The 18562-nt window shown below is 41.1% G+C and overlaps 1 protein-coding gene across 3 annotated transcripts; it reads right to left on the reverse strand.

Moving 5' to 3' along the window:
* Positions 1-18215, reverse strand: LOC586948 (deleted in malignant brain tumors 1 protein). Of its 3 annotated transcripts, XM_030996146.1 has the most exons (6): positions 17435-18211; positions 15496-15816; positions 11115-11435; positions 4097-4423; positions 2669-2989; positions 1-1411 (listed from the first exon to the last, which is right to left on the reverse strand). In XM_030996146.1, exons 1-6 carry the CDS (start codon positions 17559-17561, stop codon positions 1098-1100), a joined length of 1731 nt encoding a protein of 576 aa, XP_030852006.1. In that variant the 5' UTR covers positions 17562-18211; the 3' UTR covers positions 1-1097. The 3 variants fall into 3 exon arrangements, with proteins under 3 accessions (XP_030852006.1, XP_030852007.1, XP_030852008.1); XM_030996147.1 differs by lacking the exon at positions 2669-2989 and having other exon boundaries at positions 17435-18215; XM_030996148.1 differs by lacking the exon at positions 4097-4423 and having other exon boundaries at positions 17435-18212.
* Between the last annotated feature and the right edge of the window lie 347 nt (positions 18216-18562).

Here is an 18562-nt window from a genome sequence, read left to right on the forward strand (position 1 = left end):
TATGATTTTATGTGCGTCATCACACATATATAGATTTAATGACTTTTTAAGTAATTTAAAAAAGATACAAAATTACATTGAATAATGTAATACATTCAAAATCAAGACTGTCTTTATCTGTGGGAAAATAGCTTTATTTTTATTCACAAAGATAGAAACTTATCTCCACAGATCAAAGCTTTACATTTATTCCTTTTTTACATAACGATGTGATTAACTTGCTTCTCAGATGAGTTGATTGATTAGCCAATATCCACACTCTTCCTTTAAGATCAATAACATAGTAAATCATTTGGACTTACAATAGAACCTATTTCTAAAAAGCAAAAATATAGTGACAAGATTTTGCAAAAAAGCTCAGAAATAATTTTCATCTTAAAAAATACAAATGTCAATCTTTTCCAGAATTCACCTAATAAGGGATGATACTTTCATTCATTCATACATTCATTTTATTGCCAATTCTCGTAAAAAATACAATCAACAATATATTGTACATATAGGAAACAAATATAAACCATACAAAGAATATGGAGGAGCCAGCAGAGGCCATTGGCCTTTCAAAGGCTGGGCTCCAATGGCCGCAGATACGTATACAAAGTAAAGAGAAAAGAAAGAGTGGGTAGTACATAAACAAATGTGTACAGGCTAATAAAACATAATTAAGATAGAAATTCCTTCTCTAGATGACGTTTATATTTCGTTTAAATGAGGCAAGAGATGGGCACATTTTTATATTGATGGGTATGCATTCCAAGTATTGTATTTTAACAATGGAATATATAAATCATTAAAATGTCTTATGTTATGTGAATGAACATCCTTTGTTATTTTGAACATATTATCAAATATGGAAGGTAACATTATTATTATTGAATGAATCTCAGATTCAGACCCAGTCATCTGCTGTAAGAAGTTATACAATCAAATATGCTTTAGCGAGCATCTGTATAAAAGGACCACATTTCTCATTTGACCCTGCTAAAATCGGAACATGTACATAAAGACCACCTGCCTGAAAAGATCACTCATTAGTCTCTCATGACGGGTGTTACACTGTATTACTTCATGCTAAATAACTGTGTTATTACTCCACCTTATGATGGCGCACAGCTCACTCCCGCATCTTCGCCATAACCACAGTTATGGTTTCCAACTCCATTGTGAGGACAAGACAGGAGATTGCTCTCCGCACCAGTGCATGCAAGATTGTCAAGAAGAAAACTGCCACTTCCTGAGCCGTAGCGGGCAAAACCAGGAGCAGAGATGGCACGACCGAACCCAAGTTGTCTACATGCTACGTTGGCATCGTTGATATCCCAAAGATCATCGCAGACAGTTCCCCAAGCGCCATTGATAAAGACCTCGACCCTTCCCTCTGTAGGGCTACTGCCACCAACCACACGTATGGCTATTCATATAACAGAAAGAAACGTAGGTGTATTGATGGACTAAGTATGATTTTAGAATAGAATAAATGCTAAAATCGTGTAAAGGATGATCATTTGCACAGGTTGCAACTAAACTGCCATATTTGGTTTTCTTTTCAAGCAGTGGAGCATTGTTCATATCGTCTGTTCAGAGCCATAAGGGCATTAACTCTGAACAAGTCCACGTACACCCTTCTGCCTCCCCATGGGCAAAAAGGAGTAAACACCTCTCCCATTTTAAGGTACAGAACCAAATGTAATTAGCCTGCTTTGTTTGCAATATTGCAAAATGTATTGTTATTGTCATCAGTGAATTCTTCATTTGATTTGAAGATGAATTGTGTTTAATGACACTAACAATGCATTTTGCAAACCTCTGACTTGGCCCCATATTCACGTGAAATGCACATTTCATGATAACATGGTCATTTAAAATGAGGCATCATTGAAATGGGGAATAAACCGGCCGGCTTTTTATTTTTTACCAATGACGAGTCAAGGAGAGTGGCAAATGTAGATTAATGTCTTGTTAAAAGACATAAATCTTTCGAGCCAATCAATTGCAGCTCTAGATGACTAGGCTAGGTCAAAAAAGTTGTACACCGCCCCAGTGACAAATCAGCGCGCGCCTTTTACCAGCAAAAAAAAAAGCCATATAAATATGCCCCACAGGCACAGCCACAATCCAGGCCCATGCAGGATTCTGCACTTTGGCTGTTCAGTCGCCTGTCTTGACCGAACCATAGGTCCATGATGTAACTCAGACACAGATCTTTTTTCTTTTCAAGGAAATGAATGGTTTATCTCCTAGCTATTATCATAACGTTTTTTTTTGCCAAGCCAATTATTCCTTTAATATGCTTCAACAAGGGGAAGGAAGGAAATGCACATTTCATGATAACATGTTCATTAAAAAGGAGGCATCATTGAAATGGGGAATAACAGGCCTTTCATTTATACCAATAATAAGTCAAAGAGAGTGGCAAGTGTAGATTAGTGTCTCGTTAAAGGACATGAGTGCCACGACAGGGATTAAGAACCCGTACCTTGTGTTTCATAGTCCACACACTTCAGCACTAAACGACGACGCCTCCACTGAAGAGTTGTATAATGTGATCACCGAATGACAACCGGCAAATGGTAAGCGGTTGCAGCTTTTATCACGCCAACCAAACATATACTGCACATACGATTATAAATATTCAATAAAATAGAGTCGAACATCAAGACACTCTTACCTGATGACAGACTGCTACTACAGACGACTCCCGCATCTTCGCTATGACCACAGTTATGGCTTCCAACTCCGCTGTGAGGACAATACAGGAGATTGCTCTCCGCACCAGTGCATGCAAGATTGTCAAGTAGAATACTGCCACTTCCTTGGCCGTAGCTGGCACTACCAGGAGCAGAGATGGCACGACCGAACCCAAGTTGTCTACATACTACATTGGCATCGTTGATATCCCAAAGATCATCACAGACAGTTCCCCAAGCGCCATTGACAAAGACCTCGACCCTTCCCTCTGTAGAGCTACTACCACCAACCACACGTATGGCTATTCATATAACAGAAAGAAACGTAGGTGAATTAATGGATTAAGTACTGATTTTAAAATGGACTAAATGCTAGAATCTTGAAAGGGATCATCACCATTTGTACGTGTTGCAACTAAACTGACAAATTAGGTTTTCTTTTTAAGCAGTGGAGCATTGTTCTTATTGTCTGTTTGGAGCTTTAAAGGCTTTAACCCTGAACAAGTACACGTACACCCTTCTGTCTTTCCACATGCAAAAAGGAGTAACCCTTCTCCCATTCAAAGGTACAGAACCAAATGTGATTATACTTGCTTTGTATGCAATGTTGCAAAATGTATTGTTATTGTCATCAGTGAATTCTTCATTTGATTGAAGGATATTTGTGTTCAATGACACTTACAATGCATTTTGCAAACTTTTGACTTGGCCCCATAATAATGTGAAATGCACATTTCATCACAACACTGTCATTCAAAATGAGTATTGATAATCCTGTGTATATTATATATTTGGTTGGCCTGATAAGTCAAAAGTTTGCAAAATGCATTGCTATTGTCATCAGTGAATTATTCAGTTGATTGAAGGATAAATTGTGTTCAATGACACTAACCATGGGTGTCGATCCGTAACTGATACCTATTCATCAGGGGGGGGGGATGATCTATTCATTCATCCCCCCCTGATGAATAGGTATTACGTAAGGATCGACACCCATGACACGAACAATGCATTTTGCAAACCTTTGACTTGGCCCCATAATAATGTGAAATGCCGTTTCATGATAACAAGGTCATTAAAAATGAGGCATCATTGAAATGGGGAATAAACAGGCTTTTCATGTTTACCAATGACAAGTCAAGGAGAGTGGCAAATGTTGATTAATGTCTTATTGAAAGACATGAGTCCCACAACAGGGATTAAGAACCCGTACCTTGTGTTTCATAGTGCACAGATTTTTCCACTAAACGACGTCGCTTCCACTAAAGAATTGTATCATGTAATCACCAAATAACAGACTGGCAATATAGTCAGCGTTTGCAGCTTTGATCAGGCCAAACAAACATATAATATACACAGGATTATCAACACTCAATATAATATAGTCGAACATATCAAGACACTCTTACCTGATGACAGATCGCTACTATGCATACAGACGACTCCCGCATCTTCCTCATGACCACAGTTGTGGCTTCCAATTCCGCTGTGAGGACAAGACAGGAGATTGCTCTCTGCACCAGTGCATGCAAGATTGTCAAGAAGAATACTGCCACTTCCTGAGCCGTAGCGGGCACCAACAGGAGCAGAGATGGCACGACCGAACCCAAGTTGTCTACAGGCTACGTTGGCATCGTTGACATCCCAAAGATCATCGCAGACAGTTCCCCAAGCGCCATTGACAAAGACCTCGACCCTTCCCTCTGTAGGTCTACTACCACCAACCACACGTATGGCTATTCATATAAAAGAAAGAAACGTAGGTGAATTAATGGATTAAGTACTGATTTTAAAATGGACTAAATGCTAGAATCTTGAAAGGGATCACCATTTGTACGTGTTGCAACTAAACTGCCAAATTATGTTTTCTTTTCAAGCAGTGGAGCATTGTTCATATCGTCTGTTCAGAGCCATAAGGGCATGCATTAACTCTGAACAAGTCCACATACACCCTTCTGCCTCCCCATGGGCAAAAAGGAGTAAACGCGCGCCTCTCCCAATTTAAGGTACAGAACCAAATGTAATTAGCCTGCTTTGTTTGCGATATTGCAAAATGTATTGTTATTGTCATCGGTGAATTCTTCATTTGATTTGAAGATGAATTGTGTTTAATGACACTAACAATGCATTTTGCAAACCTTTGACTTGGCCCCATATTCACGTGAAATGCACATTTCATGATAACATGGTCATTTAAAATGAGGCATCATTGAAATGGGGAATAAACCGGCCGGCTTTTTATTTTTTACCAATGACGAGTCAAGGAGAGTGGCAAATGTAGATTAATGTCTTGTTAAAAGACATTAATCTTTCGAGCCAATCAATTGCAGCTCTAGACTGACTAGACTAGGTCAAAGAAAGTCGTACACCGCCCCAGTGACAAATCAGCGCGCGCCTTTTACCAGCAAAAAAAAAAAAAGCCATATAAATATACCCCACAGGCACAGCCGCAATCCAGGCCCATGCAGGATTCTGCACTTTGGCTGTTCAGTCGCTTGTCTTGACCGAACCATAGGTCCATGATGTAACTCACACACAGATCTTTTTCTTTTCAAGGAAATAAATGGTTTATCTCATAGCTATTATCATAACGGGTTTTTTTTTGCCAAGCCAATAATTCTTTTAATATGCTTCAACAAGGGGAAGGAAGGAAATGCACATTTCATGATAACATGTTCATTAAAAAGGAGGCATGAAATGGGGAATAACAGACCTTTCATTTATACCAATAATAAGTCAAAGAGAGTGGCAAATGTAGATTAGTGTCTCGTTAAAGGACATGAGTGCCACAACAGGGATTAAGAACCCGTACCTTGTGTTTCTTAGTCCACACACTTCAGCACTAAACGACGACGCCTCCACTGAAGAGTAAAATGTTGTATAATGTCATCACCAAATGATAGAATTGTCATGATAATGAATATGTATCAGATTATGCAAATGTGACACCTGTGACCTCAGGAGGTCAGATCGCATGTGCGCGATGGATATGCGATACGCGTGACTTGATACCCAGTGCGGGGAATAAACACCAGACTATGGTTTATGGAATTCAACTACTTTGTTAGTTTGTTTGCACTTAATATGTGACATTGGCGACGAGGATTAATGTTTCTTGGATGTTGAATCTGTGGCTACGAGCTGGAAAAGTTTCAACATGGCATTCGCTGGAGCGGAATTGTTAGCGCTTCGAGGAGTTCCACACTTCGATCCGACGGGTGGTGCAAGTATTGTCAGCGGCAAGTGGAAAGCTTGGCTTGAAGAGTTCGAAGCCTACGCCGATAGTCGCGGCCTGTTTCTGGACGGATGTACGCCGGCCCAGGAGGCGCAACGGAGAGCACTGTTGCTGTACACTGCGGGGCCTGTGGTAAGGGAGACTTTCAAAACACTTCCAAATAAAGGGGAGAGGAATGAGTATCAAAAAGCCACAGATGCCCTAAATGCTCATTATGTTGTCAAACCTAATGCTACGTTTCAAAGACATTTGTTCAGGAAAACAAAGCAGGAAGATGGTGAAACGGTTGCCCAATTTGTTACCAAATTACGACAGGTTGCTATTGGATGCAATTTCGTAGCTGGGGATGTAGAAAACCAAATTCTTGACCAAGTAGTTCAGTACTGCAGAGCTGATAAACTTCGCAGGAGAATGCTGGAGAAAGGAGGTGAGCTCAAGTTAAATGATGCATTGTCCATGGCTGCTGCTCTAGAAGCTGTTGAAGGTCAATTTAACTCCATGTCATTGAGAGAGAGAGAAAGGCCTAGAGCTGGTCAAGTGAATCAAGTATCATACGAGAATGACAGAAAAAAGAATTTGGAATGCTACCGATGTGGGAACAAAGGACATTTTGGGAAGGATGCATCATGTCCAGCCAAAGGAAAGATCTGTCGGAAATGTGGAGGCCAAAACCACTTTGCGACGATGTGCAAAAGTAAGGCCAAGAGCACAAGTGAGGCGAGAGGAAAATTCAGAGATGGGAAATCCAGAGATGGAAAGAAGTATAAGAATAGAGTTCGCCAAGTGGAAGGTGAACCCGGAAATGATAGTGATGATGACAACAGCCGTGGCCGTGATCAGAGGTACTATCAATTTGCTGTGAATGGTGATCATGAGAAAGTCCCAATAATCATTGGAGGTGTCACAGTCCCAGTGATAGTAGATTCGGGAAGTGATTGCAATGTAATAGATCAGATATTGTGGGAGAAACTGAAGAAGAACAAAATCATCTGCAAATCTACTAAGAGTACCAAGAGGCTTTATCCGTACACATCACCATTAACAACTGTTGGATGTTTCACAGCCACCGTAGAAGTTGGCAAGATGAAGTCGACTGCAGAGTTTGTTGTCATTAAAGAAAAGGGAGAACCTTTACTGAGCAAACATACGTCTAGAGAGCTGGGAGTGCTCCAGGTGGGAATTGTACATGTAAATGCGGTACAGAGTTATGCAGGTTTAAAGCAGGAGTTTGAAGCAGTCTTCAAAGGAGTTGGGAAGTTGAAGGGCCGACAGGTGCGGTTAGCAGTGGATGAAACGGTGAAGCCAGTGGCCCAGCCTGTGCGAAGGACTCCATTTGGACTGAGAAAAAAGGTCGAGATGAAGATTGCGGAATTGATCGATCTCGACATCATTGAGCCAGTTGAACGCTCCACGCCATGGGTAAGCCCAGTTGTCATAGTTCCAAAGAGAAATGATGAAATCAGACTGTGTATCGATATGCGTAGAGTGAACGAAGCAATCATAAGAGAACGTCACCCCATTCCCACTATTGAGGAAGTCCTACAGGAGCTGTCGATTAGCAAGGTCTTTTCGAAAATAGACCTGAAGTGGGGGTACCACCAACTGGAGTTACATCCGGAGTCTAGAGAGGTGACAACCTTTGTCACTCATTGTGGGTTGTTCCGCTATAAGAGACTGTTGTTCGGAATCAATGCTGCTCCAGAGATTTATCAATATGAGATACACAGAGTGATAGCTGGGATAGAAGGAGCTGCGAACATATCAGATGACATCATTGTGCATGCATCGACCCAGAAAGAGCATGACAAGAGGTTGAAGCAGGTGCTTAGCAGACTGCGGGACGCAGGACTTACTGCAAATGCAGAAAAGTGTAAGTTTGGTGTCTCTGAGTTGGACTTCATGGGGCACAGACTGACTAGCGAGGGACTCAACCCAGGATTGGCCAAGGTGAAAGCAATTGCAGAGGCCCGTGAACCCCAGACTGCAACTGAGATGAGAAGTTTCTTGGGGCTAGTCAACTACTGCGCAAAGTTCATTCCGAACTTTGCTACATTGGCAGATCCACTGAGAAAGCTGACCAGAAAGGACACGCCATTTCAATTTGGTCATGAACAACAACAAGCGTTTAAGGCGCTGAAGGAAAGCTTAATGAGTGCAGAGACCCTGGGCTACTACGATCTAAATGCACCGACAAAGGTCATAGCGGATGCCAGTCCAGTTGGCTTAGGAGCAGTGCTGGTGCAGGTGCATGCTGATGGCCCGAGGATAGTAGCATATGCCAGCCGCTCGTTAAGTAATGTTGAAAGGAGATACTCTCAGACGGAGAAAGAAGCCCTTGGACTTGTGTGGGCTTGTGAAAGATTCCATGCGTACCTGTATGGAATAGAGTTTGATCTAGTGACTGATCACAAACCGCTTGAAGTCATTTATTCACCGAGATCTAAGCCATGTGCGAGAATAGAGCGGTGGGTTCTGAGGCTTCAACAGTACAAGTACAGGGTAGTCCACATCGCAGGAAAGTCCAACATAGCAGATCCATTGTCAAGATTGCTGAAGGATGATCAACCGAGAGAAACTTCTGTGTTGGAAACAGAAGCAGAGAGCTTTGTGCGTTTTGTGGCAGTCCAGTCAACGCCAGGTGCGGTGACAACGAAGGAAGTCGAAAGAGAATCTGAACATGATCCTGAACTCGAAGTTATCAGAGAGTGTATTCACAGTGGACAATGGGATGATTGTCCATATAAAGCATACATTCCCATCAAGGATGAACTCTGTATAATTGGTCAGTGTGTGCTGAGAGGTAGCAGATTGGTGATTCCACAGGCACAGAGGCCAAAGATGGTGTCATTAGCTCACGAAGGACACCTGGGCATTGTTGGCACCAAACAGAATTTGAGAACCAAGGTATGGTGGCCAGGATGTGAGAAAGATGCAGAGAAATTCGTCAAGACTTGTCATGGTTGCCAAATCACAAGCAGGGGTAATCCACCAGAACCAATTCGAAGTACTATGTTGCCAACAGGACCTTGGGTGGATGTAGCTGTTGATTTCCTAGGACCACTTCCGACAGGAGAATCTATACTTGTGGTAGTTGATTATTATAGCAGATACTACGAGTATGCAATCATGAAATCAACCACTGCAGAGAAGACAGTCAAAGCCCTGGCTGAAATCTTTGGCAGACATGGGTTACCTGTGACGTTATACTCAGACAATGGACCCCAGTTCATCTCAGAAGTTTTCGCAGAGTACATGAACATTACAGGAATTCACCACCATCGGGTGACTCCTAAATGGCCCCAAGCCAACGGCGAGGTCGAAAGACAGAACCAGAGTATAGTGAAAAGGCTTAGAATTGCACAGGCAGAAGGCAAGGATTGGAAAGAGGCCTTGCTGACTTACGTCGCAGTCTACCGGGCTAGTAGTCATTCGACAACGGGAAAAAGCCCGGCAGAAGTGTTGTTCGGGAGAAAGATCCGAACTAAACTACCACAAATCCAGGACATTAGTGAGGATCAGGAACTCAGAGACAGGGACCTCCAAATGAAAAGTGGTGCAAAACACTATGCAGATCTGAAGAGGGGAGCCGTACATTCTGACATAGTGCCAGGAGATAAGGTGATAGTAAGACGTGATGAAAGGAGGAAACTAGACACGCCATACTTTAGCCAGCCGTACACAGTGACAGCAAGAACAGGAAGTATGGTAACTGTGAAATCTCCTGACGGAGTCCTGTATAATAGGAATGTATCAAGTGTAAAAAGATACATGTCCCGAGACACTCATAACGAAGCTGCCAATCCAGAGAGGACAGACGGCAATCCTGAGGCGGTGACCGGTATTCCTGAAGGGTCGGACGGTAATCCTGAGGCGGAGACCAGTACTCCTGAGGCGGTGACCAGAGATCCAGACTCAGAGGCAGCGAGCAACACATCAGGCGGTGACCAGAGACATCAAGATGGTGATACCCAAGCAGAGACAACAAACACCAACGTTCCTATGGCAGCTAGTAGACCACAACGCCAGAGAAGATTCCCTAAGCGATATGATGATTTTGTGTGATTCCAGATCAATATGGTGGGGAGGAGCTCTTTGTAAAATAGCGACAGTGATATATGAAACTACATGTGCCAAGGAGAAATGTTTGGAAATCATTGGTTGAAGCCAAGTTATGATTTAAAGGGTGTACGCCTTGCGCTGCCCATATTTGTGAAATCGACATGTTGGAGAAATCACCATGGAAACCAAGCGTACGAGGAAGTTGTGTTATGTGCTAAAATAATAAGTTCTGATATATATGTTTCAATATTACACATACATTAATCAATGTAAAAGGGTGTACGCCGAACGCTGCCCTTATTGTATGTGATAGGTGTTGCGAAAACACAAGTTTGAGTTGGAGCATCGATCAGTTTTCAAAAATGGATTCAATCATCGAAGAGAGTATTTCCAGAAACTTCAGTTTCAGCTAGTCGTATGAACGCTTGGAGATAACAGATGATTTACACAAACTCAAAACTAGAACTCAAATAGTATCCAGTGAACAGTTGAACTTTTATTTGGACCACAGACTAGATGCATGAAAGATATTGCATGAAAGATATTATATTGCATGTTATGTTTTATGTTGTTCAACAAAGTTGTTTGGAAGATAAAACATTTGGGAAAAGTTTATCGACCAGATAAATTTGTTGGTTGTTAGAAGTTGTTCTTAAAAAAAAAAAAAAAAGAAAAAAAAAAAGGAAGAAACAAAAGCAAATGCACCAAAGCATGTTTATTTCAGTAATTCACATATGGCTGAAACACAAGAACAAAAGAAATATTACAAGAATTTTCAGTGAAACTATAGTATAAAAATAGACCAGGATAAAGTTTCATTCTGGCAAAGGAGGGATGTCATGATAATGAATATGTATCAGATTATGCAAATGTGACACCTGTGACCTCAGGAGGTCAGATCGCATGTGCGCGATGGATATGCGATACGCGTGACTTGATACCCAGTGCGGGGAATAAACACCAGACTATGGTTTATGGAATTCAACTACTTTGTTAGTTTGTTTGCACTTAATATGTGACAAGAATATCAATGGTTAGCGTTTGCAGCATTCATCAGGCCAGGCAAACATATAATATACACAGGATTATCAATACTCAATATAATAGGGTTGAACACATCAAGACACTCTTACCTGATGACAGACTGCTACTACAGACGACTCCCGCATCTTCGCTATGACCACAGTTATGGCTTCCAACTCCGCTGTGAGGACAAGACAGGAGATTGCTCTCCGCACCAGTGCATGCAAGATTGTCAAGTAGAATACTGCCACTTCCTGAGCCGTAGCGGGCACTACCAGGAGCAGAGATGGCACGACCGAACCCAAGTTGTCTACATGCTACGTTGGCATCGTTGATATCCCAAAGATCATCGCAGACAGTTCCCCAAGCGCCATTGACAAAGACCTCGACCCTTCCCTCTGTAGAGCTACTACCACCAACCACACGTATGGCTATTCATATAAAAGAAAGAAACGTAGTGAATTAATGGATTAAGTACTGATTTTAAAATGGACTAAATGCTAAAATCTTGAAAGGGATCACCATTTGTACGTGTTGCAACTAAACTGACAAATTAAGTTTTCTTTTCAAGCAGTGGAGCATTGTTCATATCGTCTGTTCAGAGCTTTAAGGGCTTTAACCCTGTACAAGTCCATGCACACCCTTCTGTCTTTCCACATGCAAAAATGAGTAACCCTTCTCCCATTCAAAGGTACAGAACCAAATGTGATTATACTTGCTTTGTATGCAATGTTGCAAAATGTATTGTTATTGTCATCAGTGAATTCTTCATTTGATTGAAGGATGAATTATGTTCAATGACACTAACAATGCATTTTGCAAACTTTTGACTTGGCCCCATAATAATGTGAAATGCACATTTCATCACAACACGGTCATTCAAAATGAGTATTGATAATCCTGTGTATATTATATATTTGGTTGGCCTGATAACTCAAAAGTTTGCAAAATGCATTGCTATTGTCATCAGTGAATTCTTCATTTGATTGAAGGATGAATTATGTTCAATGACACTAACAATGCATTTTGCAAACTTTTGACTTGGCCCCATAATAATGTGAAATGCACATTTCATCACAACACGGTCATTCAAAATGAGTATTGATAATCCTGTGTATATTATATATTTGGTTGGCCTGATAACTCAAAAGTTTGCAAAATGCATTGCTATTGTCATCAGTGAATTCTTCATTTGATTGAAGGATGAATTGTGTTCAATGACACTAACAATGCATTTTGCAAACTTTTGACTTGGCCCCATAATAATGTGAAATGCACATTTCATCACAACACGGTCATTCAAAATGAGTATTGATAATCCTGTGTATATTATATATTTGGTTGGCCTGATAACTCAAAAGTTTGCAAAATGCATTGCTATTGTCATCAGTGAATTCTTCATTTGATTGAAGGATGAATTGTGTTCAATGACACTAACAATGCATTTTGCAAACTTTTGACTTGGCCCCATAATGATGTGAAATGCACATTTCATGATAACATAATCATTCAAAATGAGTATTGATAATCCTGTGTATATTATATATTTGGTTGGCCTGATAACTCAAAAGTTTGCAAAATGCATTGCTATTGTCATCAGTGAATTCTTCATTTGATTGAAGGATTAATTGTGCTCAATGACACTAACAATGCATTTTGCAAACCTTTGACCTGGCCCCATAATAATGTGAAATGCACATTTCATGATAACATGGTCATTAAAAATGAGGCATCATTGAAATGGGGAATAAACAGGCTTTTCATGTTTACCAATGACAGTCAAGGAGAGTGGCAAATGTTGATTAATGTCTTATTGAAAGACATGAGTCCCACAACAGGGATTAAGAACCCGTACCTTGTGTTTCATAGTGCACAGATTTCTCCACTAAACGACGTCGCTTCCACTAAAGAATTGTATCATGTAATCACCAAATAACAGACTGGCAATATAGTCAGCGTTTGCAGCTTTGATCAGGCCAACCAAACATATACTGCACATAGGATTCATATGGCTCCGTTTAGTCTCATTTCACAACGCCCCCTATCGTCAGAGCATGATCAGAGTCAGCAGCCTAACATGTTAGCCTAAGGACGTTTTTTTTATTAAATTGTTAAAAATTGATTTTTTGTTTAAACGAAAAGCACATCCACCCCGACGTACGTTATCACTAGCTCTTTCATTGGAGCCCTCATGTCTCATTGACTGTTGAAAGTTCACCCACCGTAATTTTTCAAAATAGGTTGCAAGCTCGTCATTGCCTATAATACACATGTGAAACAAGTCAACTTTGGATCGACTCAGTTTATACCAAGCGAGTTGAAGATTATAGGTCGAGCACACGAAACGTAAAAAGCATGAATTATCATAGATCACTTCTGCCTATTTCAGTCTGTCCATTTCATCCAACCCCCCACCGTAATTTTTCCATTTAGTAAAAGCAAACATTTTGCCGAGTTTAGCAAAAACATGAATATTCATGAACGGTCAGACAATACGGCCTTTTAGTACGTAACGTATAGTGAATGGGAATGTGCGATGATCCGTTCAGGAGGTAGAGGTCAGTGGTTTGTGCTGGCAATGTTCACTGCGAGCGAAAATGAGACAATCGGAGCAATATGATTATTACTCAATATAATAGAGTCGAACATGATCAAGACACTCTTACCTGATGACAGATCGCTACTATGCCTACAGACGACTCCCGCATCTTCGCTATGACCACAGTTATGGCTTCCAATTCCGCTGTGAGGACAATGCAGGAGATTGCTCTCCGCACCAGTGCATGCAAGATTGTCAAGTAGAATACTGCCACTTCCTGAGCCGTAGCGGGCACTACCAGGAGCAGAGATGGCACGACCGAACCCAAGTTGTCTACAGGCTACGTTGGCATCGTTGATATCCCAAAGATCATCGCAGACTGTTCCCCAAGCGCCATTGACAAAGACCTCGACCCGTCCCTCTGTAGTCTACTACCACCAACCACACGTATGGCTATTCATATAACAGAAAGAAACGTAGGTGTATTGATGGACTAAGTATTGATTTTAGAATAGAATAAATTCTAAAATCTTGTAAGGGATGATCATTTGCACAGGTTGCAACTAAACTGCCAAATTATGTTCTCTTTTCAAGCAGTGGAGCATCGTGCACATCGTCTGTTCAGAGCCATAAGGGCATGCATTAACTCTGAACAAGTCCACGTACACCCTTCTGCCTCCCCATGGGCAAAAAGGAGTAAACGCCTCTCCCAATTTAAGGTACAGAACCAATGTGATTATACTTGCTTTGTATGCAATGTTGCAAAATGTATTGTTATTGTCATCAGTGAATTCTTCAGTTGATTGAAGGATGAATTGTGTTCAATGACACTAACAATGCATTTTGCAAACTTTTGACTTGGCCCCATAATAATGTGAAATGCACATTTCATCACAACACGGTCACAAAATGAGTATTGATAATCCTGTGTATATTATATATTTGGTTGGCCTGATAAGTCAAAAGTTTGCAAAATGCATTGCTATTGTCATCAGTGAATTCTTCATTTGATTGAAGGATTAATTGTGCTCAATGACACTAACAATGCATTTTGCAAACCTTTGACCTGGCCCCATAATAATGTGAAATGCACATTTCATGATAGCATGGTCATTAAAAATGAGGCATCATTGAAATGGGGAATAAACAGGCTTTTCATGTTTACCAATGACAAGTCAAGGAGAGTGGCAAATGTTGATTAATGTCTTATTGAAAGACATGAGTCCTACAACAGGGATTAAGAACCCGTACGTCAGGGGCGTACGCAGGGGGGGTGTTTTGGGGTTCAAACCCCCCCCCCCTTTTGGTATTTTAATGTATGTAAACCCCCCCTAAAAAAAACCTAAAACCCCCCCCCTTTGGCTTTTTTTTTTTTTTTTTTTTTTATTTAAAAAAAAAAAAAAAAAAAAAAAAAAAATTATACCACCGGCTAACCTTACCCCCCCCCCCCCCATACGTAAAAAAATGTCAAATTTTGAGACCAAAAAAAAAAAAAAAAGTGTCCGCTTACCCGCTTACCCCCCCCCCCCCCCCCCCCCCCCCCCCCCCCCCCCCCCCCCACTGAGCGACTTTTCTGCCGGCTGAGTCGTTGCGATTTTTTTTTACCTCCAAAAAAAAAAAAAAAAAAAAAGTGTCCGCTTACCCCCCCCCCCCCCCCCCCCCCCCCCCCCCCCTCCCCCCCCCCCCCCCACTGAGCGACTTTTCGGCCGGCGCGATTTTCAAATTTTCGGGAGCAAAATATTTTAAAACCCCCCCCCCCCCCCCCCTTGAAAAAATCCTGCGTACGCCCCTGCCGTACGTACCTTGTGTTTCATAGTGCACAGATTTCTCCACTAAACGACGTCGCTTCCACTAAAGAATTGTATCATGTAATCACCAAATAACAGACTGGCAATATAGTCAGCGTTTGCAGCTTTTCAATATAATAGAGTCGAACATCAAGACACTCTTACCTGATGACAGATCGCTACTACAGACGACTCCCGCATCTTCGCTATGACCACAGTTATGGCTTCCAACTCCGCTGTGAGGACAATGCAGGAGATTGCTCTCCGCACCAGTGCATGCAAGATTGTCGAGTAGAATACTGCCACTTCCTGAGCCGTAGCTGGCACTACCAGGAGCAGAGATGGCACGACCGAACCCAAGTTGTCTACATGCTACGTTGGCATCGTTGATATCCCAAAGATCATCACAGACAGTTCCCCAAGCGCCATTGACAAAGACCTCGACCCTTCCCTCTGTAGGGCTACTGCCACCAACCACACGTATGGCTATTCATAATAAGAAAGAAACGTAGGTGTATTGATGGACTAAGTACTGATTTTAGAATAGAATAAATGCTAAAATCTTGAAAGGGATCACCATTTGTACGTGTTGCAACTAAACTGCCAAATTAGGTTTTCTTTTCAAGCAGTGGAGCATATCGTGCATTCGGAGCTTTAAGGGCTTTAACCCTGAACAAGTCCACGTACACCCTTCTGCAAAAAGGGGTAACACCCGTATACGCCTCTCAAAGGTACAGCTAGAACCAAATGTAATTAAACTTGCTTTGTTTGCATTGTTGGAAAATGTATTTAAATGTCTATTCAAGTAACAGAAAGGAACGTACGTTGGTACGGTGTTGTGGAGATCAAAAATAAATCGGACAGATTCTGGACTAGCTAACTGGTCATAATTATGTCGAAATGATGTTTGACAAGTTTCGACCTGGTTAGTCATTCATTTACGGTAAGGCAGGCCTCATGATTTTTTCGCGATGTCATTTATCTTAAGTAATCATAGATTTGCACTCTTAATTTTTGTATGAAATCTTATCATAATTATGATACCTTATCGAATCGTATTCTGTGCGTGCGTATTATGGATATTTATGACTAGCGCATGACGTGTAGGTATATTTTGAGTCAATCAATTGCAGCTATAGACTGGCTGGGCTATAGGTCAAAGAAAGTCGTGCACCGCCCCAGTGCGGGCCAATCTACACTACAAAATTTACAAATCAACGCGCGCCTTTTACCAGCAAATAAAAATATATGCCACACCCCACAGGCACAGCCAAAATAGCTTTTTGATTTTTCTACATTGAAAAATAGGATACCCTCTTGTTCCAAGTATTACTAATATCGTATGGTACATGCAGGCGCGGTCCAGGATTTCTTAGGGAGGGGGCCCAACTTTTTTTTGTTTTTTTGCTCCCGAAAATTTGAAAATCGTGCCGGCCGAAAAGTCGCTCAGTGGGGGGGGGGGGGGGGGGGGGGGGGGGGGGGGGGGGGGGGGGGGGGGGGGGGGGGGCACTATTTATTTTTTGGTCGTCGAAAATTTAAAAAATTTGCACCCCCCAAAAAGGTAAAAAATCACGTGTTTTTACATGATTTTTTTTCTCAAGGGGGGGGGGGGGGGGGCGGGCCCCCCCGCCCCCCCCCCCCCCCCTGGATCCGCCACTGGGTATATGCCATTTGCTATTTGATCTTAATTGTGAATTGAATTCAATATGAATTATGAATTTAATTTAATCTGGATTTGAATTGGATTAGATCTGAATTATGAATTGAATTTGGTCTGAATTGTGAATTCAATTTAATTCGAATAATGAATTTAATTTAATTACTTAGTCTGAATTATGAATTGAATTTAAGTATGCATTTTGAACTATCGTACTTCGTGTTATCTGTGTTTAAGTCAATTGTACTATTTTGTATCCATTTGTATGTTTTTGATGTTTATAATCTGTAATCTTGTATTGAAATGCAAACGAAACGAATTTCCAATAATTGGACAATAAAATAAATATTGAATTGAATTGAGTTTCTTCTCTCTCTCTCTCTCTACCCTTTTCCCTCTCACATATTCGTTAAATGGGCGCCTCTAGATAAATAAATGTGTACATACTTGCTCCCTGAGTCGTCCGTCGATTTCGTAATATGGTTTCATGAAGTTGACCATTATCGCTGGCAAAGACGGAATGGAGACAGAAGATGAAGAAACAACCAGACAACATTTGCGTGACGGCCGCCATGACGTTCCTCCTATATGAAAATGTGCTTCCTCTGAAACGTTCAAAAGTAGGCCTTTGTGCTCAAGAGGTTGGTCCGTCTGACATAAATCGCTTGGACTTTTTGAAGAACTTTCTTATTTTAAAAGTCTGGGATATTGAAAATGATAAAAGGAAGCAAAAAGTTAATCCGTAGTGGTTGGTCCGTGCTCAGAATTTAAAACAACTTTACTGTGAAGAGAGATATCCACTGCAGGAAAATCTTTAGTTAATTCAGAAGTTAATTCGAAATCGAGAAAACATCGGTCTTGCAATAAAGTGGAAGCAAACATCTCTTGAAACCCATGCGACAAGTGAATCCCGCGGATAACTTGTCAATAGTGTCAGTTAAAGTTTCTTGGGTCTATTTTATAAGGAATCGTAATCAGACGAAAACATCGAAATATTCGAAAAAGAGAAGAATCAACGAACACGTAAGGAGGAAGTGACTGGAGCCGAATAACAAAGAGTATAATGTGAAGAGGTTTGACAATTTGCAAAAATCCCCGCTATTTTTTTCTCGAAATGATCAGAGGGGAAGGTCTTCTTTCACTTTCACCTTCGCGATATAATATTTCGAGGAATAAAAAGCTTTTGTATTCTAAAGCTGTCTGCCCCACGCACTGATATTTCCTACAGGGTCATTCAAAATAAACTAGGTCAAATTGAAAAAAAGAAAAAGGTTAAACAGTATAGTTCCTCGCAAAGTTTATGGGTACTAATTGTTTGAGGATTTAGAGGACACAACCACCTTTGCACCTTTTTAAAGCCTTAATTCTGTACCTTAGAGGGATTATTGGGTATCTTTGTCTCAGATTCTGAAATAAAATCCTTGATAAAGCTAAGGCCCAAAAAAATAAATCATTTGGTTGTCCTCGATTGCTTTTCTGGAGTAGGGGCGGGCGAGCGGATTTTTTTCTTCATTTTTGGGGGGTCTTTTTTGGATTTTTTTGAAAAGAAATATTTTTAAATTAAAAATTAAAAAT

This window comes from Strongylocentrotus purpuratus, unplaced genomic scaffold, assembly GCF_000002235.5.
Source record: "Strongylocentrotus purpuratus isolate Spur 01 unplaced genomic scaffold, Spur_5.0 spur5_scaffold_3, whole genome shotgun sequence".
Taxonomy (NCBI): domain Eukaryota; kingdom Metazoa; phylum Echinodermata; class Echinoidea; order Camarodonta; family Strongylocentrotidae; genus Strongylocentrotus; species Strongylocentrotus purpuratus.